General features: G+C 43.5%; 1 protein-coding gene across 2 annotated transcripts in view; it reads left to right on the top strand.

Annotated features, from left to right (window-relative positions):
* SH3TC2 (SH3 domain and tetratricopeptide repeats 2) overlaps nucleotides 1-25,319 on the top strand; it is a 108,684-nt gene that overhangs the window by 2,214 nt on the left and 81,151 nt on the right. Inside the window, exons 2-4 of one of the 2 annotated variants that reach the window (XM_063928084.1) lie at nucleotides 5,056-5,181; nucleotides 14,443-14,538; nucleotides 16,870-16,997. In XM_063928084.1, coding sequence (XP_063784154.1) covers nucleotides 5,056-5,181; nucleotides 14,443-14,538; nucleotides 16,870-16,997 — 350 coding nt within the window. The remainder of the gene's footprint in view (nucleotides 1-5,055; nucleotides 5,182-14,442; nucleotides 14,539-16,869; nucleotides 16,998-25,319) is intronic. The other variant, XM_063928085.1, reaches the window with a different exon arrangement.

The following is a 25,319-nucleotide window of genomic DNA, read 5'->3' as shown; positions in this document are numbered from 1 at the left end:
GAAAAAATATATATGTAATGATTAAATCTGGCTGTGTTGCTTTAAAAGTCAAATATAGATTTTCCAGTGGAAATGTCTCTAGTCCTGACCGGACTGTGTGGGCTTTAAAAATCTGTCTTTAGTAATTAGATTCATATAGTTGCAGAGGACGGCGTCCCGTACCTCTGCGTGTGGAAGTCAGGTATTCGTGCACTATCGTTGTGTCCGTACTTGTAAGATGTATAGGTGCGGGGGGCAGCGGGAACCTCCTGGCGGCTCCGGACAGACTCGTCCCTCAGCTCGCGCAACCGCTCTCCGGTTCATCCTGTTAGGGATCTCCCCATGTGCCTGCGCCGCTCGCTGGGTTGGTCGTGTTCGCGTGGGGGGAGCTCAGCTGCAGGATCTAAACAGAGCCTGTGGCAGTGTTGCACCTCCCCACAACGGAGTACTCACCTGTGTGGTCCTCCTGCTGCCCGTCCATCTGTACTGCTTACCGATGTCTGCGCCGTAGGTCCGAGGGTCTCACAGCACTCTCCTGTCCTCCAATGGTTTGATGTCTCTTAGTCGTCTCCTCCAACGCGTTTCAACCGGATCGGTCTTCCTCTGGGAGTCTTTGCAGTGTTCTGATAGTGGTGGGTGTTAATTTGACCAATCAAATCAGTGGAACAAAGGAGGAACTGATGCTGGTCCCGCCCGCAAGCCAATTTAACACCCACCACTATCAGAACACTGCAAAGACTCCCAGAGGAAGACCGATCCAGTTGAAACGCGTTGGAGGAGACGACTAAGAGACATCAAACCATTGGAGGACAGAAGAGTGCTGTGAGACCCTCGGACCTACGGCGCAGACATCGGTAAGCAGTACAGACGGACGGGCAGCAGGAGGACCACACAGGTGAGTACTCCGTTGTGGGGAGGTGCAACACTGCCACAGGCTCTGTTTAGATCCTGCGGCTGAGCTCCCCCCCACGCGAACTCGACCAACCCAGCGAGCGGCGCAGGCACACGGGGAGATCCCTAACAGGACGAACCGGAGAGCGGGTGCGCGAGCTGAGGGACGAGTCTGTCCGGAGCCGCCAGGAGGTTCCCGCTGCCCCCCGCACCTATACATCTTACAAGTACGGCCGCAACGATAGTGCACGAATACCTGACTTCCACACGCAGAGGTACGGGACGCCGTCCTCTGCAACTATATGAATCTAATTACTAAAGACAGATTTTTAAAGCCCACACAGTCCGGTCAGTACTAGAGACATTTCCACTGGAAAATCTATATTTGACTTTTAAAGCAACACAGCCAGATTTAATCATTACATATATATTTTTTCCAGCCCATTGGCCTTTGTGTCAGAACACACACGCCAAGAACCTAAAGGATAAAATCACCAATTTGAGTGATTAAAGGACTGAGTTAAACAGGTGCTCCTCGTGGAGCACACATTGTGATTACCACCTTTTTCATGTTCCACAATATTATCTGCACTGTTTCATTATATTGAGTGTCATATTTGATACATGTGAAAGTAAAACACACCTTTATATAAGTATCCATTTGCATCATTTCACGAGTACTCAAACTGTAGGGGATGAGCGCAGTCAGGTGAAAACCAGATATCCATATTGAACCAAAGGGCAAGGACACCCTTTTGACGAGCAGCACATCCCATACAGTAAAACCACCCCAGTGCGCAGATTACCTCCCTTTTTGTTTAATTCCTTGTAAGGATATTCACATCATATGAGAGATGTACTAAGCCTTGAAATATGATAAAGTGGAGAGTGATAAAGTACTAGCCAATTAGCCTACTGCCTGCTATGTCACAGGCTGTGTTTGAAAAATGACAGCTAGGAGCTGATTGGCTGGTAGTTTATCACTATTCACTTTACCACTTTCTAAGGCTTAGTACATACGGCCCCATATGTGAATTAGTTATAAGATGTTTGCTATTATTACCTATATATATTGTTTACAAATCACCGGTATTAGAGGGCTCTTAACATTTGACCTTAAAAACTTGCCTTTTAATCTAAGTAATATCTATTTAAATGAATGCAGCAGCATTCATCGCAACAATGTTTCAAATAAAGCAAAAACAAAAGTATAAGAAAGAGAAACAAACCTACTGTATACACCGCATTCTATTATATAGAGCAGTGACAATTTTCTTCAAACATGTGATGACGTTTAGCCAACAAGTTGATAGGTTAGAAATACATACTTATTTTTCCATCAAAGGACAATAGAAAAGTTAACAAGTACATATTGTCTATACACAATACTGTGTATGCTAAACCAATATTTTATATAGCCTAGGAATTCAGTAACCACTGACATTACTGAGGTACCATATTTAGTGTACTTTCTAGCACTCTGCCCCTAATCAGTAAGAAGGGCATATTTTAATTTTGAAACACAAAATTTTAGACCTGATGTATCACTACAGCTATTGTAGCTGTAGCGATACGGGTGGTCATTCCGAGTTGTTCGCTCGGTAAATTTCTTCGCATCGCAGCGATTTTCCGCTTAGTGCGCATGCACAATGTCCGCACTGCGACTGCGCCAAGTAAATTTGCTATGCAGTTCGGTATTTTACGCACGGCATTACGAGGTTTTTTCTTCGTTCTGGTGATCGGAGTGTGATTGACAGGAAGTGGGTGTTTCTGGGCGGAAACTGGACGTTTTATGGGTGTGTGCGAAAAAACGCTACCGTTTCTGGGAAAAACGCGGGAGTGGCTGAAGAAAGGGAGGAGTGTCTGGGCGAACGCTGGGTGTGTTTGTGACGTCAAACCAGGAACGACAAGCACTGAACTGATCGCAGATGCCGAGTAAGTGTGGAGCTACTCAGAAACTGCTAAGAGGTGTGTAGTCGCAATTTTGAGAATCTTTCGTTCGCAATTTTACTATGCTAAGATTCACTCCCAGTAGGCGGCGGCTTAGCGTGTGCAAAGCTGCTAAAAGCAGCTTGCGAGCGAACAACTCGGAATGAGGGCCACATTACGTATAAAATTTTGCACTCAAAATTAGAATATGTCCTCACTGATTAGATGCAGGGTGCTGGAATGAACACTACATATTCATGAAGAACTGGTTACTGATAAATTGATGGACTGTCTGTATTGAATATTAGTAGAGCTCACAAAATGACCCTCCTCGCTATTATAGCTGCTCTTTATAAACAGTAACTCGGAGAACACCTTTTTATTATTGGTTGTATTTGAAAACAGTGATCCGGAGTTCCCTTTTAATTCTTGTCAGCGTGATAAAGGTGTCACCTCTGCTAGTCATGTCCATGAATAGATTTAGTTGATGACTAAAACCATAAGCTCCCTCCTGTACTATGCCGGAAATATTGGATTTTTCATAACAGTAATGTTTCCAGCCATGGGGGTAAATTTACTAAATTGGGAGTTCTATTTAAGATGGGATGTTGCACATAGCAACCAATCAGATTTCAGGTATTATCTTGCAGAAGGTGCTAGATAAATGAGAAGTACAATCTGATTGGTTGCTATGGGCAACATCCCATCTTAAATAGAACTCCCATCTTAGTAAATTTACCCCATGCTGTCTATTGCTGTGTGTACACCGGTTTATGTCAGCCATGGTGTCTGTTGCTGTGTGTACACCGGTTTATGTCAGCCATGCTGTCTACTGCTGTGTGTACACCGGTTTATGTCAGCCATGCTATCTATTGCTGTGTGTACACCGCTTTATGTCAGCCATGGTGTCTGTTGCTGTGTGTACACCGGTTTTGTCAGCCATGCTGTCTACTGCTGTGTGTACACCGGTTTATGCCAGCCATGCTATCTATTGCTGTGTATACACCGGTTTATGTCAGCCATGTTGTATATTGCTGTGTGTACACCGGTTTATGTCAGCCATGCTGTCTATTGCTGTGTGTACACCGGTTTATGTCAGCCATGCTGTCTATTGCTGTGTGTACACCAGTTTATGTCAGCCATGCTGTCTATTGCTGTGTGTACACCGGTTTATGTCAGCCATGCTGTGTATTGCTGTGTGTACACCGGTTTATGTCAGCCATGCTGTCTATTGCTGTGTGTTAGATATGCTGTCTGTTGCTGTGTATTCACCAGTTTATGTCAGCCATACTGTCATTTGCTGTGTGTACACCGGTTTATGTCAGCCATGCTGTCTATTGCTGTGTATTCACCAGTTTATGTCCAGCTTGTGCAGTAAAATAACACGGTACAAAGAACTCTGGCAGGTAGAATATAATCACTGATGTTAAGGGTTCTGACCTCTCACAATGGTCTTTCTTTGAGAGTTTGTATATTGTATGTTTAGAAAGCATTGAGATTCCATCCTGACTTTCATGTGTCTATCACAGGAACAGGAACCTAACAGACAATCCTAGAAGAATGACACAAATCTCAAGAGTGTTTGCTCCATACTTGGCAGTTTCCTGTACAATTGTTCCCCTGCATGAATCAAGTCATTAGATCATTCTCCTCCCACGTTCTGCTTAGCATTTGTCTCTTATGAGAGGCTGCTAAGACTTTGAACTGTGATGATTCCACGTGAAGTTTCGTCCCATTTCTGTGTCGTGTTGTGGAATTTTTATGCCCCTCTTCCTTCATCGCAACAATCTGACTCTCTGTTATTTTTTAATCTCTTGTGTGATTCAATATTTTTTTTCTAGTGACGTGTTTGTACAGTAAACAGGCTCAACTTTTCTCTATACAGATATCTCCATGGATACTGACATGCCCCCCCCCACACACACACACACAATCCATCTACTTGAAATACCAGCCTTAAATAGATGGAGATTGGGACAGATATAGAAGTGCAAGCTGATAAGAAAAATGACAATAATACAGTTCCTGCAGCAACACTTAACCCTTTTGCAGACTCATTGCAACATTTCCAAAGACATCACTGATTTTTGTGTTTAACTGTCTATCTATCTATCTATCTATCTATCTATCTATCTATCTATCTATCTATCTATCTATCTATCTATCTATCTATCTCAAACTTTGGGATAATGCAGTATTGTGACTACCTCTTGACTCATCCCAAGGATGCCATGTAATTCCTGGTACTATCTTCAGTGTCCTCTGCAGGTAGTGGCTCTGTGGACAGCACAGACTCCGGATTCCTGGCCAGCTGGTCACATTGGCAGAACTGCAGTCCACACCGACAAGAACGATGTCCCGATGTGGAAACAATGGCATCAGGCAAGTAAATATCTGGGATGTATGCATTTTTGTACTGATTGTCATTATGTTTGTGACCACATCAAGAGCATGTATGATCCTATCTGATATAACGTGGACTAGATTCTGTACACAGTATCGCAGAAGAAACTGTTCTAGATGGTAGCGTAATGTGTAATAGACCATCATTCAAGGAGCTCTTCCTAGGTCTCCATAGTAACAATAAATGACCCTTATTTTCATACTGTATTTTGGAAACGTGTACAAAGATATAATTTTTATTTCACCATATTTAATAATAAAGAATGCTGCAGAATTGCACTGCATTTATGCAGGTTGTCTTTGGCAAATATGTAGATTCTGTTGATATACTGTGCTACCATATGCTGTAAAATATACATTGCTTGATCATATATTAATGTCTCAAAAAAAAAACCCAATGACAATTATGAGCTTCCATTTATACTGCAGAGCTCCAAAAAGTAGCATCTGCTGATCTCCTACTGACTAAGGACAGGAATATGCTGTATTCTATTCTACACCCTTTGCCATGGTTACACTGGCACACTGATACTCTGCCACCATCCCCGTACAGCCGCCTGTATTGCACACATTAAAGTCCAATGCTTCTCTATAGCTGGACTGGATGTGTAAATTAAAAACAGCTTAATGTATATTGTATTGTACATGTTCAATTCAAATCATTGGGCATGATAGTGTGATTAGCCATAGTAATGCCTGTTTAATTATTATCATTTTAATTTCCTAATACACAATAAAACAACCTTAACTTCTTTAACTATAGTACTTACAGTAAGTTGTTTTTTACATTTATATATGGTATGGTCAAAGAAGCAATAATGTTAGTTAGTATTACAGTTATACTGTTATGGTTACTATTTGCTTGGATGAGATGTACAGTATATACAGTATCTGCACTTTTGTAAACCTGTTTGCGGTCTGACCATTAACATTCAGGGGATCCGGTCTCTAGGTCGGCAGTAACTAGGTCGACACTGTCTAGGTCGACCACTATTGGTCAACAGTAACTAGGTCAACAGGGTTTCTAGGTCGACATGGTCTCTAGGTCGACATGTTCTACGTTGACAGGTCAAAAGGTCTACATGAGTTTTTTACTTAAAAAAACAACACTTTTTCATACTTAATGATCCACGCGGACTACGATTGGGAATAGTAACCTGTGCCGAGCGTAGCAAGCGAAGCGAGCCATGCGAGGGGACACAGTGCACTAATTGGGGTTCCCGCTCATGGGTGGTCATTCCAAGTTGATCGCACGTAGCAACTTTTTGCTGCTCGTGCGATCAACTTGATGCTGCCTATGGGGGCGTGTATTTCAGCATAGCAGGGCTGCGATCGTTTGTGCATCCCTGCTATGCTAAAAAAGTTTCCTGCAAAACAAGACCAATGTAAGTTACTTACCCTGTGTGACGAAGGTCTCGGGATTGATGTCAGACATCCGCCCTCCAAACGCCTGGACACGCCTGCGTTCGGATCACCACGCCTGGAAAATGGTGAGTAGACGCCCCGGAACGCCTCCTCCCTGTCAATCTTCTTGCGATTGCGCTAGCGATCACTTTCTTCCTTGTTCTGGCCACGTGCGCAATGCGGCCGCTGCTCATTCGCTGTTCCGACCCGTTCACACCGCAGCGAAGAACCGCTGCGTGCGAACGGGTCGGAATGACCCCACTGTACGCAGAAAACGACACCAAAAAAACATAAAAAACTTAAAAAACTCATGTCGACCTTTTCACCTGTCGACCTAGACCCTGTCGACCTACAGATCCTGTCGATCTAGCATCCATGTCGACCTAGTTACTGTCGACCAATAATTGTCGACCTAGTTACTGTCGACCCTCCCTACCACACCCAACATTCAGTACCAATAAACTGAAATTGGTAATGCTTCTATAATAGAACATAGCTTATTCCATTTACAGAAAGGTTTCTTCTGAGTAGTACAAGGGCAGGGCACAGTTGTGTTGCCACTTCCTATGCAATATCTGTATCGCATCATTAATGGTTCTTTTTAGATTATGAAAATTCTCGCTATCTATCAAGCGGTAGCGCCATGTTAACGCTGGCAGTATCTCTTGCCGGCAGACAGATTTGCTGGGATTCTCCTGGTGAAAGTTACTTTTAGTTAACAGTGGGTGCTGTGATTTCAAGATGGCCTTTCTTAATATCTCTTCTATATTTGAAACATTATTATTTTTCCTTGTTTAACAAGTGGGACTGGCCATCTGGTACTTCTGGCAAATACCAAACGGGCTGATGACCGGGTAGGCCGGTCTGGCCACACAGAGAGTGGGACTGGCTGGTGCAAACATTTTACTGAAATGAAACACACATATGCACAGTACGTGCCTGAGCTAAAGAAAGATCCTGAAGTCAACAGAGCATTCGCAAAAAGCCAATCATAATCAGTTGCAGATGCTAGCGACTGTAATTATCTGCTATTTACACCTGCCCCTGATCAACTGTATATAACATGGATTTCTCTGGTGTCAATTCCCCAGTCTGCATCTGTTTAAAGTTGCCCGAACATGCTCTTACATACATTACTTAGCCCCAGTTCTGTTCTGTCCTACATCAGTAGGTGCAGTCAGGCGTGACAGAATCATACAAATCTGCATGGGCGCATATGAAAGCACACGCAGAATGTGACTGTCAGTGCTTGCGTCGGACATAGGTTTGCTACAAGAATTTTTTTCGGTCCTGTAGACTGTTTAGCTTCTGTAAACATATGGGAATAGCAGGGCCGAAACTAGGATTTTTGGCACCCGGAGCAAGGCAGTAATTTGGCGACACACACACACACACACACACACACACACACACACACACACACACACACACACACACACACACACACACACACTTTGGAACTGTGTCAAGAACAAAGTAATAAACAGTTGGCAAAGTGACAACCAGCACCGTCAGGGTGCATCCAGCACACATACCCCGGGAAAATGGATAGGAACACAAGAAAACTAACATGCACCTCAGATCTAGTATTGTGGGGGACTCTGACTGGCCAACTGCTGTAGGACTACATAGCCCAGCATACCAGTGAGGACCTAGGGACACTTAAAGAGGAGGATTACCAACTTTCTGGGGAGGGGGGGGGGACACACAAAGCAAATTATCCTGGCTGCAGAGAGGAGTCCCTAGGATATAAGCCATGTAGTCACTGTATCACACATATGGGGGGGAAAGGGGGGGAGGAACTCTGAATGGCTAACTGCTGTAGGACTACATAGCCCTGTATACCAGTCGGGACCTGGGACCACTCTTTGGGACGCAGCAGCTGTCCTGGCATATAGAGACCTCACCTCAGTGCCCAGACTAATTATCGGCTGCTGTTGCTTCCTCTCACCCTTTCCTCCTCTGGTGGAGCTGCCATGCAGGACGGGGGAGGCGGTGAGGAACAGGGCCAGGGGAAGACATAGTTTACACAGGCACAGGAGTATGTGAAAGGCCACCCCCGACCCGGTCATAAGTGCTGAGGAGCGGGGACCTGCAGTGAGGGTTCTGGGACCCAGCAGTAGATAGCACCTTAGGGCCCTGTCCTCCTCTGGTGGAGCTGTGGGAAGGTGTAGGTGCTGGGGAACAGGCCTGGGGGCAGACATCGCTTACACAGGCACAGGCGTGTGTGAGCGGCCATGGACCAGCGCTCGGGAAATAAAAGGGGGCAGCTGGAGAGTCCATGGTCACGTCCCCTGCTCTATTCTTTAGCGTTCTAATTGCCGGGGAGTGGGGAGTTTCCTAGGAGTCCACATTGGTTGTGCTGGGAAGCGGGTACCTGCAGCGAGGGTTCTTGAACCTGGCAAAAGGTAGCCCCTTAGGGCTGAGAGGAAGGAAGGAAGGCAGAGTAACCATCTCTGCGCCATCTCAGATTCTGCACCCGGGGCACATGCCCCCTTTGCCCCCCCTAGTTGCGGCCATGTGAATAGAACAAGATGTGCCCCAAATATCAGAAGTAGTGCTAAAACCTGTAGTAAGTACGATGGCATTCAAATAATGGTTTTTACATGCGTATTTACTTGTTTTAAAAATGCTTTTAGTATTACGTTGTAAACACCATAGGTTACAAGAGATTCTTCACATTTTCCACCATGCCAGTAACCAGTTTGGTAAATTCATCTGCATAAACAGCGGCAGCTCTAAAAGCCCCCAGGGATTTACAGCCCATAATGTTACAGCTCTCACAGCACCTGACAACTTTCTTCAGTCAATTATACAGTCTGAGCCGATTGAATGCCTCAGGCAGCAGTAAGTGAACAGTGATCTCTTCCCTCATGTTAAAGACTGTCCTTTCGCTGCCCAGCTTTCAGACTGCTGATTACTACAAGCCCGACAGATACATCTTGCTGTGGGGAGGAGGGGTATTTAATTATGTCTGGGGGAGAGAAGCATGAAATTAGAGGCCAAAGACCAGTCGGCAAGTTGGAAAATGTCTCCCAAAATTGTCTCTGTGTCTCTAAAACAAAACCGTTTGCTTCTAACACCAACATATAAGAAATTAAATATATTTGTAGGAACGTAACAGCTCCTAGATAAGTGTGTCTCATAATAAAAAATAAATACATATATTATATTATCTATACAGGTACCACAAATGTTATACATTTGATTTATTTCTGTTAAACCTGATTGGTTAAAAAAAATATTAATATGCAGTGCTTTATTCTTCTTTCAAGCATGCCTTTGAAATCATATAGATACCAGGTAAGCATATCCTATACTTTGAATATACTGCCTAGTCATTGGTAGTTGGAGTTATTTGTGTATAGGGCCTGATGTATAGTGGTCTGTGTGTGTCTTTCTGTGTAAAATAATGCGCATGTGCACAAAAAAGACCTGCACTTCTGTTATGTGCAGATTCTGTTGTGTACACTTATAACTCCTTAAGCTGGGTACACCCTAGATGGCGTGTGTACCCAGTGATGTCGTCAGCAGATGGTCCCAGTGGCACAGCAGTCATTGCAAAGTGCATACACACTAATACCCCTATTAGACAGAGAAAAGAACCCGGTAATTTCCCGGCTCCTGAATGGTCGACCCGGGATTTTTTTCTGTCTGAAAGGGTCAACACGGGACTGAGTTCCCGGGAATTCGACCCAGGAATTTACCTGGGTTTTTCCCGGCTCTTACACGGGTTGCCGGCTGTCTGAAAGGGTCCGACCCGGGATTTTAGAAACGGGTCGATGCTGACAGTGCTTATTGGCTGAGCTGGCAGGGCACTGACGATTGGCTGAGCAGCAGGGTCTCTCTGATTGGCTGAGCGGGCGTGGTACTGGCGTCTGAGGTCATCATTATGCTGCAGCAAATACCTCCTGTGCAAATACCGGCGAGCGCAAATGAGCCCCTTGTGGGCTCGTTACGCTGTGGGCACGGTGGCGCACTACGCGCGCCACGCTATCTATTCTACCTCCAGGGGGGTCGTGGACCCCCAGTATGCCGGCTGTGGTGCTTCACCACAGGTGATGGCAATTATACATTACCAGGAAAGTCCAGGAACAGAGCATTTTCTCCCTCATGGAGATGGTCAGGTAGGCAAGTATGTACAGCAGTGTTCATAGAGGGAGATGTATCAAACCTTCTTAAGAGAGAAATGGACAGGTGGAGAAGTTGCCCATAGTATTCAGTCAGCTTCTACCTATCATTTGGTGGAATGTACTTGACAAATGATTGCTAATAATAATAGCTAGAATCTGATTGGTTGTAACCAGGGGCAGAACCACGGGAGGGGGGGGGGGGGGAGGTTGCCAATCAGTGTGATTGCTAGAGCCACTGCACCCTTAATAATTTTTGTTATATCTGCACTTATCTGTCTGTCTCCCGGGTTCATGTGCAATGTATCACGGCTGCTGCACCCGGGACACAGCAGCGTCCCCTCCCCCCCACTGCCATTTTTGGGTGGTATGGACTTCCCCAGGATCCACTTCCGTGGCCACAATGAGTCTTCTCATTTACCAGTAAGGTTATTGTGACAGCAAATCAGAAGATATGCACTGTATTTTTAATCACTGCCAAACTTTCCTGATACTTCAGTGGTGAGTAGGAAAATGTTAGTTTATAAGTAAGAGGGCCAAATATGGTGCAGTGGTGAGGAATATCTAATTCTCTGTTTGATGTGACTGCATCCACTATATGGAATGACCACACCTCATGAACTGGTACAGTGCAGTATTACAGCTCAGCCCACACTTCTCTCGCCATAGAACTTTTTTACGTTGTTGAAAAGGGTGCACAACTGAAGAGGTTCTTGTTTTCCTGTAACTATACTTAGAAAATACAGTATATTAAATATTCAATAAAAGAGAGTGGTGTCACATCTCTCTACTGATGCTAAGTTAAAAGTCAGAAGAAATTACCACTTATATCCCACTCAAGTGCACATAGTTCCCAATTTCTGGCTAGGGCTCATTCCTCAGTATAGCAATTAGTTTGTGTTAGTTATTGGTATTACCCAGTCTTTGAAGTGCTGTCCCCAGGGTATCTCAGTTGCAAATGGAGATCCAAATAGCAGCAGAGGAGTATTCCGGGTCCAAATATTGTAACACTTGTAAGAATCCAAAGGGAGCGATGAGTCCAATTAGTGCCAGAGATGAACACGGGTGGATACAGTACTTGTGATCAGTGGTGTGTAGCTCAACGCGTTTCGCTGGTCTGATGGCTGCCAGCTTCCTCAGGAGCATATAACACATGCTGCCCATGTCTGTTTATAAACCCTCTTAATTAGGGTAAGAGTAACAACACCTGATGCACTTACGATTCAGTTTAAAAAAAAAATACGACTTAAAATAACAGTAAATATTTTATACAGAAGGCAATCCCATTGAATCACCTATCCAACAATCATTTGGTATATCTAAAACGAGGTTTTGTTTCTTATAAACAGTACAAAATCGATTATTTCATTTCACAGTATTTCCTATCACGTGACCATCTCCGATCATGTGATCAGAACAGGACCAGTTCATTTCCCAATAGCTCCAATCACGTCACCGTCTCCAATCACGTGATCGAGGCTAATCCTATCAGTACACACCATGATATTGTTTGTGCATACTGGAAGAAGCACTGCGTTCCATGGGAACACGGAAGGCAGCGTTCCACAGTTCTCAGCGGGAAGATGTACTAAGCCTTGGAGAGAGATAAAGTGGAAAGAGATGAAGTACCAACCATGGTAAAGTTAGGAGCTGATTAGTTAGTACTTTATCTCTCTCCAGCGGCACTTTAAGAAAGAAGGAGGCCCGTGTGCTGCCTCCTCGGTTCGGGCCCCCTCCTCTCTGCCGGGAGCGCTGTAGGGTCTGAGCACTTGAGCGCTAAGACTCTACTGCGCATGCGCAGATCTCCGGGAAAATGGCCGACTCAGGGGCCCATGTGCATCGCACACACTGCACCCATTATAGATACGCCAGTGTCTCTCTCTACTTTATCACTCTCCAAGGCATAGTACATTTCTCCCTCTATCAGTTACTGATTGGACAGAACTGTGACTTTGGAATTCATCTGTGTGGATCCTTGGCATAGTAGTGATTATTAGCCAAAATCTAACTTTAGACATGTGAGCCTCTATTTATAAAGGTATCCAGGCTATAGATCTACACCGACGCCGGAATCCAGCACCCTTACAGTCCCGACAGTCGGCATGGCGACTAACAGGGGCTACTCCCACTCCCATAGAGTGGGAATATAACCTGTGGCGAGGGTTTGTTCTGTATGCCCCCCAACCCCCCCCTACACCCGCCGGGCATCTGCAAGCCGGAATCTACAATCCAGGTCTACAGTCAATAGGTTTACCTCTAGTGATAGACATGCAAGGTCAACAGGGTCAAAAGGTCCGCAGAGTCAAAAGGTCGACAAAGTCAATAGGTTGACATAACAACGGTCGACACACATATGGTAAACACAAGTTTTTTTTTTTGTTTTTTTTAATTTACATTTTTTTCAACCTTTTCATACTTTACCATCCACGTGGACTACGATTGGGAGTAGTAACCTGTGCCGAGCGCATTGGTAGAAGCATGGTGAGCGAAGCGAGCTATGCGAGGGGATGTGGTACACTAAAGGGACTTGTTTGTGGCGGAAAAGTGACAAAACACCCCCAAAAACAATGTGTCTACCTTTTGTGTTGACCATTTACATGTCAACCTTTTGACCCTGTCGATCTTTCCTTCTGTCTGTGTCGACCCGCATGTCTACCTTTAGTAGTAGACCTAGTGACTGTAGACCTTTTTAGTGTAGATCTAATAATCCACACCCATTTCTAAATGCTACTGAATACAAGTGGGTTACAATAATGCTACACTACTAAGTTAATGGGAACTTTCTGTTTGTTTGTTCACTTTGAGTCTGGGAGGCTGTAATGTAAACTGAATATTCCACTTTAAATAGTTTATTTTTGTAGAGATGACATATGGGCAGGGAGGAAATGCACTGTGTCAATAGAAAACGGAACAGTTTTTTCCAGGACTTGAAAGTTCCTGTACTTTATGAACCATGTCGAGGAAACCAATGTAAAGCTCAAACACAAATTGTTCTTGCATGAGAGAGTATACTATTTTGACTTGTCATTATGTGTTTCTCAATGTTACCAGTGGGGGCGTCGTATTCTGCTTAGGCTGCGTACCCACTGACACTTGTATTGCGCTTAAACATGTGGCAGTTAATTAGTGTTGTAAGTATGCAGCATTCTGTGGGTCACTGACCTTTGTGTAGTTAGTGAGATGTGTTGAATGAAGTAGGAAACGCTCCTAAAAGTACAACACTATGCAATTATTCTGAACGCCATTGACTTTGCAGGGGGTTATGGGGAGTTTTGAAATACTGGCTTTCATTTTCAGATCCATTTTTGCACATTATACTTTGTAAATTGCAGCACGTGTGCAATGGGCCTTCAGGTGGACCTATCACCTCCAAATACCGCCAGACAAGTGACATCAATCATAAAATACCAATAGTATGTTTTGTTATAAACGATCTCATTTCCTGCTGATCCAGTCTCTTCCCTCAATGACAAGAACTGACCGTGACTGCAAAAGAGAGAGGGAAGGTGTGACATCTATAACAATAACAAAGTATAAATACAACATTAGGTTACAGCATAGGTATTGAACCTGTATATGCCAATCTGTAGTGACAGATCTCCAATTATAATGATTTAATATCCACGTTGTATAGTTTCTATACAGATAGTCGTGCCATGTTTATTTCTGTATGCATGAGGAGTCTCCATGCTTTGTGTCTCCATAGATGACCCGGAGGATTCAGAGCTGGTCTCTGCGGCTGGTGAGACCCCACTGGGGGCTGACTCTGTCTCCCTTGGAGTGGGAGAAGGATATATCACTGGTAATAGCTGGTGTAGAAGCAAACTATAGTGCTCAACAGAGCTTTGTCTTTAAAAGCTCTATGTTGCTTTCACAAACAACAATGTTCTAAACCTACAGTAGGAAGTTAAGGTGGACGGAAGATCATCACGGTAACCTCCAAATTTCGGAAATAGGTGTAAACTGATTTAAATATGTTTTATACGTGAAAACTGATCATGTGTAGATATCGGACATAACAATTAAATTGCCTTCAGTTTTATGTAACATCTCATCTGTGCATGGACTACAGGTAAGCCAATAAACAACAGTGAAATGATAACTTCATACATATGTTCAAATACATCTTAAAATAATGCAGGAGGCTTCTTTACCGTAACAGCAATATCTGTATATTACATATTAATGACTCTTCTAACTTTACACTAAATAGTTAACCTTTTTTTTTCTTCCCCTTTTTTTAAATCTATTGTTTTATGTAACTAAGGGCCTGATTCGGAGTCGTACATAAGTCAGAATTCGGCCACCTTTAGCGATTGTTAACAATGGATTGTGCTTTCCAGCTACACGCGTGTTTGCAAACTTATACGCTATTCTAATATACAGAGATGAGTTTGTAGGTTGGTCATCAACTCGTGTCTCTCTTTGTCTATTACAATGATTTTTTTCAGAGTCTTAGGTTGCAGCCCTTATCAGGGTCAGACCAACCCACATGGGTACAGGGAAACACCTGGTAGTCCGTTGGCTTCAGCCATTCAGATTTGCGTTTGCATTACTTTTGATTCAGGCCCTAATTCTGTAAACCTAGGGATTTAGATGCTATTTGTTGTATATCAGGGCCTTTCCCGAATAAATAGTGAGTTTGTTTTGTTTAGCTCTCATTTATTGGAGCTAATAACAGTATCTTCTTGATAGGACAGCGCTTCCGAAAGAAGGTCGTCACAACTAAGCAAATTCCCATTCAAATGTCTCTCGCTGCTGTCTTAACGTGGCGGAGAAAGAAATCACTTTTTATATGCATAGACACTACAGCGCGTGCCTGGTGCATCCGCAAATGGTAAATCTCACTGTCACCTGAGCCTTACCAGTGGGAAGTCGGAGTTGTCGATATCTGAGGATGACATTAGCTATCAGAGGGCAAGCTTGATAAATTGGGTATTTTACCATAACCATGGAGATGGGAGAATCCCTCTTTAACTATGTAAATTATTGCTTTGTCCAGCATTAGAGGTTTAATAAACAGCCACAATCTTAAAATTACCTTTTTTCTGGTAAAAACTGCAGTTTATTCCTGAGTTAGTTATTGATCAATAGGCCCCTTACAATGTACAGGGTGAGTAGTACATAATAATAATAATAATAATAATAATAATAATCATAGTCATAGTCAGATCTATCAGGCTGACAGGTTGTGGTGGCCTCTCATACTATTTTAATCATGTCACAAGTTAATTAAAACTCAAGTGTTTAATATAACAAAGAAGATCTATTACATTGGACAGACACCTGGCTGTATGTATATATCTTATAGGGATGATTGGTGTTCATATCTAAAGACTTAAAATCTTTTTTTTATAGCAACTAATAAAATGGAGTTTTATACAAAAAAAAAACAAAAATCAGACAACTAATTATTTATGATAATTTGACCACTAGGTGTCACTGTCTATTGACAATGTTGTAGAACAGAGCTGGCAAAACCAGTCCTCGAGATCTGCCAACAGTTCGCATTTTCCAGACCACCTAGCTGGTGCACAGGTGTAGTCATTACTAATTGAGATGTGCTGCATTCATTCCTGACAATTCTACAGATCTCCAGGAGGCCTGGAAAACATGAACTGTTGGTAGATCTTGAGGACCGGTTTGGCCAGCTCTGTTGTAGAAAGTTCTCAATTGCTAATGCAAACATGCACATACTGTAAGTGTAAAACCCCAAACACATAAATGTATGTATGCAAATTAACCTTTTTATGAACTCGGGCTACATCACATGTGCAGTAACTTGGGGGCCCAAAAGAAGCAGTTCCTGTTACATTTATGTGGATTTTCAATTACATTTGTAACAATGACAGGATGCAGCTCACACAATTATCCATGAGCAGCAAATGCATGAGACTCACAGGATATGTACAAAACACTGGGCTAAGAGATGTACAGTAAGTTTGCAGAATAGATTGCAAGCTCCACAGGCTGCTGTAGGTACAGTATGCCCTCTGTACAGTTGTAGAGTAATTCTATAGTTAGTATTCCTATTCCTGTGTACTGTTAGCTCTGCAGGTATTCTGTCTGTCACAGTTACCAAGTAAACACTGCTGGTTTCCTCTCCTGTTTCTGCCCTTCCTGTTTTCTACAGAAATCTCCCTGTCCTATTCCATCCTGAAACGCTCCACCCTGGGCCCTAATGTCTCTCTGCAGGAGACAGCCAGGAAGACTCTATGGGCTCTTGAAAATGATAACAAAGAAACCTTGTTGCTTTTTAAGGTAGGCCTATATTGTACTAATGTGATATTAAAAAGCATTGGTATTGAATTTGTGATACCAATATCTAGATTTTAAATTCATTATTTTGCTTCAGTTAAAAATTTTTTTTTTGTGTTTATGGGGTTTATAAATTGCAGCTTATTAGCACAGCACAGCTTCTATTCACGGAGACCAGAGGGACTGGAGGCATGGCCAGCAGCTCACAGAGCGCTAGCCATGCCGCCACAGTGACGGAAAACAGGAGCGTGGCTCGCGATTGCAGCATTACTGTGAAGCCACAATCCTTTTATTGAGATAACGCCAGCTTCATTCCTCCTGAAAGTTAGGAGGTATGGTAAAGGGGCAGTAGGTGGTGCTGTGAGGGGGCAGTAGGTGGTGCTGTAAGGAGGGCAGTAACTGGGTGAATACTGTGAGGGGCTCTATGTGCTGCGGGGGGAGGAACAATGAGTGAGCTGAGATGGAGGTCCACTAAGGGGAGCCAAAATTTATATACAGTATGCTTACCAATAAAAAAAGTAGGCTCTGGCTGGCCCTGCATATTATATAAGACAATCAGCTAAGAAAACCCACCAAAAGAGAGTTGGAAAGTAGACTCTTGTGTGGGAGCACTCAATTCAGAGGATTGGGTGTGTATTAATCAATTCTGATAAAACATAATTTTATTTATTCATTATTAAAAGATGATTATAGGAGTAAATTGTACGTAAATAGTATAGCTACGCGAAAATATAACACTGTGTTGTACAAGCAGTGGAGGGCCGGGTCAGTACTCGGATGGGAGACCACCCTGGAACACCCTGGTACTGCAAAAAATTCTTCTGCCCGATCTAGAGTGATCCCCAATAATACCAATTGGCATTCGGTTCTGTATGACTTATGATTTAATTCTCTACGACTAAATAATCCTGAATAGGATTGCTGTAGAATAAATGATGGTCATATATTATACAAAGGTGTTACTGTGATCTCCGTAAAACCACTAGCCCAAAGATTTGGATTTCCGGTTCTCATTGTGGTATTGAAAACCACATGAATTACATACAACACAGTGTTATATTTTCGCGTAGCTATACTATTTACGTACAATTTACTCCTATAATCATCTTTTAATAATGAATAAATAAAATTATGTTTTATCAGAATTGATTAATACACACCCAATCCTCTGAATTGAGTGCTCCCACACAAGAGTCTACTTTCCAACTCTCTTTTGTTGGGTTTTCTTAGCTGATACTCCTATTGACTCTAGGGAGCACCACTGATAGCAACAAATATTTGCAAAAGGATTTTTTCCACATGCACAAGGTTGCTGTATCCATAACGCAATTTAGCGTCATAAATCAGTCTTTCAGAGGGCATTAGAAATTTATTGTAAGACTAGTGCGGTCCCAAAAAAAGCTTATTTTCTATATTATATAAGACAGTGGCAAATTCTAGTAATATTTTAAAGCTGGAGGTGAAAGGACTTCTAGAGGACTGACTGTGAATAGTGTATAGCAGATTGTGTACTCAGTTACGACAAATAAACAGCGGGATTGGGACACTGAGGAGAATGCTTATAAAAATAGAAGTGTTAAATTAATTTGTATCAATTAACATAATGCAATGTACATGAACAGAAGAGAAATCCAAATCAAATCAATATTTTGTGTGACCACCTTTTGCCTTCAAAACAGCATGAATTCTTCTAGGTACACTTGCACACAGTTTTTGAAGGACCTCGGCAGGGAGGTTGTTCCAAACATCTTGGAGAACTCACCACATATTTTCTGTGGATGTAGGCTTGCTCAAATCCTTTTGTCTCTTCGTGTAATCCCAGACAGACTCGATGATGTTGAGATCAGGGCTCTGTGGGGGCCATGTCATCACTTCCAATACTCCTTATTCTTCTTTACACTGAAGATAATTCTTACTGACATTGGCTGTACATGTGGGGGTGTTGTTCTGCTGCAGAATATATTTGGAGCCAAACAAATGCCACTCTGCCACTCTGATGGCACTGCATGATGGATAAGTACCTGCCTGTATTTCTCAGTATTGGGGGGACACCGTTAACCCTGACCAAATCTCAAACTCCATTTGCTGAAATGCAGCCCCAAACTTGCAAGGAACCTCCACCATGATTCACTGTTGCCCAGTGCCGGCCCTAACCAATATGATGCCCTAGGCAAGATTTTGGCTGGTGCCCCCTAGCACCGCTGCTAGTTCTGCAGGAGATGCCCGGCATGAGTCAGCTGGCAGCTCTGCTAACATCGGGCGCCTTTTGTTTATGAAAATGCATCTTATTTGCATTACTATGTGGCTAGGATGCACAAGTAGCTTTTGCTGATTAAAATGATATGCAGCATGCCTATATTCTGTGTGCGACTGCGTCTGTATCTGCATACGAAATGCTACATTGCAGTGATTTCCAGGAATACACTGCAACGTAGCATTTCGTATGCAGATACAGCCGCAGTCACACACAGAATATAGGCATGCCGCATATCATTTTAATCAGCAGAAGCTGCTGGTGCCCCTAAGCATACCAAATACCCTAGGCATTTGCCTAGTTTGCCTATACCTAAGACCGGCTCTGCTGTTGCCTGCAGTCACTCATTATTGTACCACTCTCCAGCCCTTTGGCGAACAAACTGCCTTCTGCTACAGCCAAATGTAAACTCATCAGTCCAGAGCACCTGCTGCCATTTTTCTGCACACCAGTTCCTATGTTTTGTGCATAGTTGAGTCGATTGGCCTTGTTTCCACATCGAAGGTATGCGTTTTTGGCTGCAATTCTTCCACTTAGGCCACAAAATTGGTAAAGATGAGGACCATAGACTCAGTGGTCGGCCAATGAAACTTGGTACGTCAGGTGAAAGACACATCATGCTTACTTCCTTTCGAAATTGGAAGATGTCCACCAGTGCCATCAGCTCAGAACTGGCAGAAACCAGTGGGACCCAGGTACACCCATCTACTGTTTGGAGAATTCTGTCCAGAAGTGGTGCGCTGGACTGATAAGTCAAAATTTTAAATATTTGGCTGCAACATAAGGCAGTTTGTTTGCCAAAGGGCTGGAGAGCAGTACAATAATGAGCATCTGCAGGCAACAGTGAAAAATGGTGGAGGGTCCTCAACGTGGCCTGTTTCTTTGTGCTTCAATGCTGAGAAATACAGATAGGTACTGTACTTACTTATCCATCATGCAATACCATCAGGGAGGTGTCTGATTGGCTCCAAATTTATTCTGCAGCAGGACAACGACCCCAAACATACAGCCAACGTCTGTAAGCACTATCTTCAGCATAAAGAAGAACAAGGAGTCCTGAAAGTGATGATATGGCCCCCACAGAGCCCTGATCTCAACATCACCGAGTTTGTCTGGGATAACATGAAGAGAAAGAAGGATTTGAGCAAGCCTACATCCACAGAAGAGATTTTCTGTGCTTAGTTCTCCAAGATGTTTGGAACAACCTCTCTGACAAGCTCAAAAACTGTGCAAATGTACCTAGAAGAACTAATGCTGTTTTGAAGGAAAGGGGTGATCACACCAAATATTGATTTGATGTAGAGTTATCTTCTCTTCATTCACTTTGTATTTTAATTGATAAAAATAAACTATTAGCACTTCTAGTTTTTAAATCAGAGGTTCTCAAACTCGGTCCTCGGGAGCCCACACAGTGCATGTTTTGCAGGTAACCCAGCAGGTGCACAGGTGTATTAATTACTCACTGACACATTTTAAAAGGTCCACAGGTGGAGCTAATTATTTCACTTGCGATTCTGTGAGGAGACCTGCAAAACATGCACTGTGTGGGCCCCCGAGGACCGAGTTTGAGAACCTCTGTTTTAAATCATTCTCTCTTAATTTGCTGCATTTTTTCCACATCTGCCTAAAACTTTTGCACAGTACATGCACATGCCGAGAGGCAATTGGTGTGAAGGTGGTGCCGGAGGCCGAATGAGCTCATTAGTTCACCAAGAGAAATGTACATAGTTGTTCGCTCGCTAGCTGCTTTTAGCAGCATTGCAAACTCCAGGCCGCCGCCCTCTGGGAGTGTATCTTAACTTAGCAGAATAGCGAACGAAAGATTAGCAGAACTGCTACTAAATATTTTCTTGTAGTTTCTGAGTAGCTCCAGACCTTCTCCTAGATTGCGATCAGCTCAGTCCGTTTAGTTCCTGGTTTGACGTCACAAACACGCCCTGCGTTCGGCCAGCCACTCCCCCGTTTCTCCAGACACTCCCACGTTTTTCCCTGACACGCCTGCGTTTTTTAGCACAATCTCAGAAAACGCTCAGTTACCACCCAGGAACGCCCCTTTCCTGTCAATCACTCACCGATCAGCAGTGCGACTGAAAAGCACCGCACAGACAACAGCAAAACTGCTAAGTTTTTAGTTAAATAACTAAGCGCATGCGCGCTGCGTACCATGCGCATTTAGCAACAAATCGCAGCATAGCGAAAATTGGCAACGAGCGAAAAACTCGGAATGACCTCCATGGTGAGAACAAACTAGATATATATGAAGGGTCGCACTAGAGAACCAATTCATCACAATAATAGCCAGTGGTTAAAAAGTTAATGACAATTTATTATATATATATACATATACACATCTCTTAAAAAACATAAATACTAAAAAGCAGACAGCACCTGAAGATACATATGCATGTATCAATCGAAGATGTATGTAGCAATCAAGGCTGTAATAGCTATTTGTGCTATTTATGTTGCAATTCAGTTCATGCATGTATCTAATGCCCCCTACACATTCGGCGATATGCCGCCAAGCTGCCCGACGGGGGGTAATTCAGACCTGATCATAGCAGCAAATTTGTTAGCAGTTGGGAATAACCAAGGGGGTCATTCCGACCTAAGCGCATGCTGCAGTTTTTCGCAGCGGTGCGATCGGGTCAGAACTGCACATGCGCTGGCGCCACTGTGCGCCGGCGCATTCCAGATGGCCGACGGCTGTCATTTGCCTAGCAATCGTCTCTGCCTGATTGACAGGCAGACGCGGTCGCTGGGCGGGAGGGGGCAGCACGGCAGTGTTTGCCCGCCATTTCCGGGGCACGGTCCGGCCAACGCAGGCATGGCCAGACCGTGCAGGGGCGGGGGGGAAAGCGGGCCACAGCAGCTGCGTGACATCACACGCAGCCGCTATGACCCTGGCAGCGACGAGTAACTCCCGGCCAGCCGCAGGAGCTGCTCTGACTGGGAGTTACTCTACAAGTACAAAAGCAGCGGCGATGCTTTTGTACTTGTGCGGTGGTGCCGGGCCAGACATGCGGGGCGGACTAGCCATGTGCTGGGCGTCCCCCCACATGTCTGTGTCAGTGATCGTAGCTGTGCTAAATTTAGCACAGCTACGATCAGGTCGGAATGACACGCCATGTGCACTGCAGGTGGGGCTGATCTAACATTTGCATAGAGAGTTAGATTTGGGTGGGTTATATTGTTTCTGTGCAGGGTAAATACTGGCTGCTTTATTTTTACACTGCAATTTAGATTTCAGTTTGAACACACCCCACCCAAATCTAACTCTCTCTGCACATGTTATATATGCCCCCCCTGCAGTGCACATGGTTTTGTCCAACGGCTAACAAATTTGCTGCTACGATCAGGTCTGAATTACCCCCTAAATTCCTCAGTGGGGATAAAAAGGTGATTGTACATATTACAGTCCAGAGGTATACAAATAAAGTATCTAGGTTTGAGACAGATAATTACAACTCCGGCTAGAGTTTGGGGTCCATTCGAAAAATAAAGTCATTATATACATGTATATCCAAGCTATGACTTTTTGATTAATTAGCTCACAGGTGATCCCTTGGTAAATGCTAGTATGTGCCGTATGATCACCATCACCATCACCTATCGAAAAAGTCACAGGAAGTAACGAAACGTGTCTAGGACTCCTTGTACTACCGGAGAGTAATGGGGATCCTGTCCTGAGCAATTTGATCACATACATGGCCATCGCCAGCTGAATGCAGCCGCTGCTAGGATTCAGCCACACTATCTGGGGATGCTACATAGTATCACAGCCGCTGATCCCGTACACAGCCGCCACCAGCTGAATCCGGCCACCGCCAGCATCCAGCTGCATCACCTTGGAGACCGCCTCCTCTCACCTTCAAATAGGTCCCACATCACAGGGATAGAGTGAATAACGGTGTTGGTAACGGCCCTCCATCATACGGCACATACTAGCATTTACCAAAGGATCACCTGTGAGCTAGTTAATCAAAAAGTTATAGCTTGGATATACATGTATATAATGACTTTATTTTTCTAACTGGACCCCAACGCTAGCCGGATTTGTAATTATCTGCCTCAAACCTAGATACTTTATTTGTATACCTCTGGACTGTAATATTTACAATCACCTTTTTTTCCCCACTGAGGAATTTAGATACATGCATGAACTGAATTGCAAAATAAGAAGTACATATAGCTATTACAGCCTTAATTGCTACATACATCTTCGATTGATACATGCATATGTATCTTCTGGTACTGTCTGCGTTTTAGTATTTCTGTTTTTTAAAGAGATGTGTATATATATGTAACTATAGAAATTGTCATTGACTTTTTAACCACTGGCCATTATTGTGATGAAATTGGTTCTCTAGCGCGACCCTTGATACAGTATATGTCTAGTTTGTCTTTCTATCTGAAACTTGTGTAGATGAAGTTTCTGGGGTCTGTCGCAATTGAACCAATAAAGAATTGTTTAACGATAGATCTATCCACATATATATATATATATATATATATATATATTGTCTAACCATTCGCACTACTAGGTTTCTTGTATCTTTACACAGTGAGAACAGCAGGAGCTTTGGAACAGATGTGTGTGGGATCTCAAGAGCCTTGGGTGCAGATGTAGTAAGCCTTGGAGAGTGATAAAGTGTAGTGAGAAATGCCAGCCAATCAGCTCGTGTCATGTTATAGACTGATGGGTTTGTTTGCTAAGCCTCGGATGGAGATAAAGTGAAAGGAGATTAAGTACCAGCCAATCAGCTTCTAACTGCCATGTCACAGTCTGTGTTTGAAAATGACAGCAGCTGATTGGTTGGTAGTTTATCTCTCTCCAATTTATCATTCTCCAAGTCTAAGTACATCTGCCCCAGAGTGAGTGAAGAGAGTGTGTGTGTGTGTGTGTGTGTGTGTGTGTCTGTGTGTTTGCCCATCATAGATTGTTGAACACTGAAATGCTAGTTGTACGCTATCTCTTTAAAAGATAATGTTGAAATGCCTTAAGCTACTTAGGAATGTCCTCATTACCCCAAGCATTCTCTATGAGCATCGGTACCACAGCAACGTCTGTAGCAGAGGCACCTATTTGTAATATGTTGTATAATGCAAAGGTCAACAAGTGTGGGCAACTTTCCCAAAAAATTGGCCAGAGTCCACAGGACAACTGCCAAGTATGTTTCATATATCATGAAGGTCCTTGAAGTTGATTGTGTAGTAGCCAAGGCACTCATGCACTCATGCATACTTCACCTGCAATGTCTCTGCTTTGATTTTCCTCCCAATCATTCTTTATAGATTGAAGTAGATGTCCGGTTTTGAAGTGAACTATAACAAAGTATTCATAAACATGCAATAATTAGTTTGGTTTGGATAGCTTTCTTAAAATATATGGTATTGCGATAGTAATGCACAGAATGGCAGTTGCTCAATTAGTTTATTGGTCCATCACAGGCAAATGAAAGGGAGGGGCTAATCTAGACAAGAAAAAACAACACAAATTAGCCCCAGCAGACTGTAAAGGTCACAGCTGATAAGATTTTTTATCCTAGATGATAATAGGAGATGCAGTCAAGATCTAGACAGTCAGAATACTGAAAGCGGGATCTCGATGGTTAGAATCCTGACAGATCCTGGTGGTATTTACTGAGTTAGGGTTAGGCACTAGAGAGTTAAGGTGCAGGGGTGGGGAAGGGATTAGGTTGTGAGTAGGGACAGTTAGGGTTAGGCTGTGGGTGGTTACAGTTAGGGTTAGATTGCAAGAGGTGATGGTTAGGGTTGGGCTGCGAGAGGGGTGGGTTAGGGGTAGGAATAGGGGTAGGGTTAAAATACTTAATGAGATCCATTGGGATTTTGACTGTTGCCATCCTGACCGTCGGGATTCTCACTGCTGGGATTTCCTACCCAACCTGATAAAAGCAATACAGAGCTATTAGTTACATGTATTTGCAAACATATGGTAAACTACCAACTACACCAAGGCATCTCTGTTTGGGTGGTCCTTTGCTACATGATAATAGCACCCTCTTTGGGTCATACAACATATGGTAGTGCGACAGCAGATATAGCCCGAA

The sequence above is a fragment of the Pseudophryne corroboree genome, chromosome 6 (assembly GCF_028390025.1).
Source record: "Pseudophryne corroboree isolate aPseCor3 chromosome 6, aPseCor3.hap2, whole genome shotgun sequence".
Classification (NCBI taxonomy): Eukaryota; Metazoa; Chordata; class Amphibia; order Anura; family Myobatrachidae; genus Pseudophryne; species Pseudophryne corroboree.
This window is presented reverse-complemented; position numbering and strand designations above follow the sequence as displayed.